Source organism: Penaeus monodon, chromosome 19, assembly GCF_015228065.2.
Source record: "Penaeus monodon isolate SGIC_2016 chromosome 19, NSTDA_Pmon_1, whole genome shotgun sequence".
Lineage (NCBI taxonomy): Eukaryota > Metazoa > Arthropoda > Malacostraca > Decapoda > Penaeidae > Penaeus > Penaeus monodon.
The window spans coordinates 45,994,043-45,994,869 of record NC_051404.1 but is presented as its reverse complement, the minus strand read 5'-3'; the positions used below and the strand labels follow the sequence as shown (position 1 = coordinate 45,994,869).

The following is an 827-nucleotide window of genomic DNA, read 5'->3' as shown; positions in this document are numbered from 1 at the left end:
ACTTGATCCTGTATATGATCCTGTGACTAAATGCGTATATATTTGTGGATGGGAATGTGCATGTTAGTTTGACCTACAAGCTTTCCTTGAATATAGAGATCCATATTCGTCAGCGACGCCAGGTTCCCCTAACAGCCCCCTCTCTCCCCGCGCAGATCGCCGAGACCCCCAACGGCAGCCTGAACGGCAACATCACCTCCGGGATGAACGGCGGCGTGAACGGCGGCGTGAACGGCGGCATGAACGGCGGCATCTCCCCCACTGACGTCTCGGGCGGCGTTTGGAACACCCATAACGTTACGTCATCGACCCCCGGCTTCGAGGACGACCTGCCGAGTAACGGAGGCTACAGGAGGTTTAATAGCTAGTAACATTTAGGTCGAAGGGCGGCGTCGCGCCTCTTAAGGTTGTAATATGTCTCGTTTTTGCTTTTTTATCTCGACATTGAAACTGATAAAAGAATATATATATTTTCGACGATTAAGGAAAGTCTAAGACGGCTCCGACACAAAACAAGAAAAATAGAAAAGTATATATATAATTTGTTAGTGAAACAGGACCAACATATAGTTGTTCATGTATACATATATCTTTCTGATAAATAGCTTTCCGTTTTTTCCTAATGTAAGGTGTAGAATCAAAATGTTATCTAAGAATCGAGTGACAGTTAAGGGCGTGCGAGATGCAGTGCCCTGGACATTTTCACCTCCTCAAGAAAAGCTGTCAGAACTTTTACTTTAAACTTTAACGGGATGACCTGTTCACTGGACCGAGCGCACGAAAACATATCAAAACGAATCGAGTGATCATTTCGATGGCTGTCCGAA

At 45.6% G+C, this 827-nt stretch overlaps 1 protein-coding gene across 1 annotated transcript in view; it reads left to right on the top strand.

Annotated features, from left to right (window-relative positions):
• LOC119585419 (Ig-like and fibronectin type-III domain-containing protein 1) overlaps window positions 1–827 on the top strand; it is a gene marked incomplete in the record, with an annotated part of 121,576 nt that overhangs the window by 119,815 nt on the left and 934 nt on the right. The window contains 1 exon segment of the mRNA XM_037934081.1: window positions 156–827. Coding sequence (XP_037790009.1) covers window positions 156–368 — 213 coding nt within the window.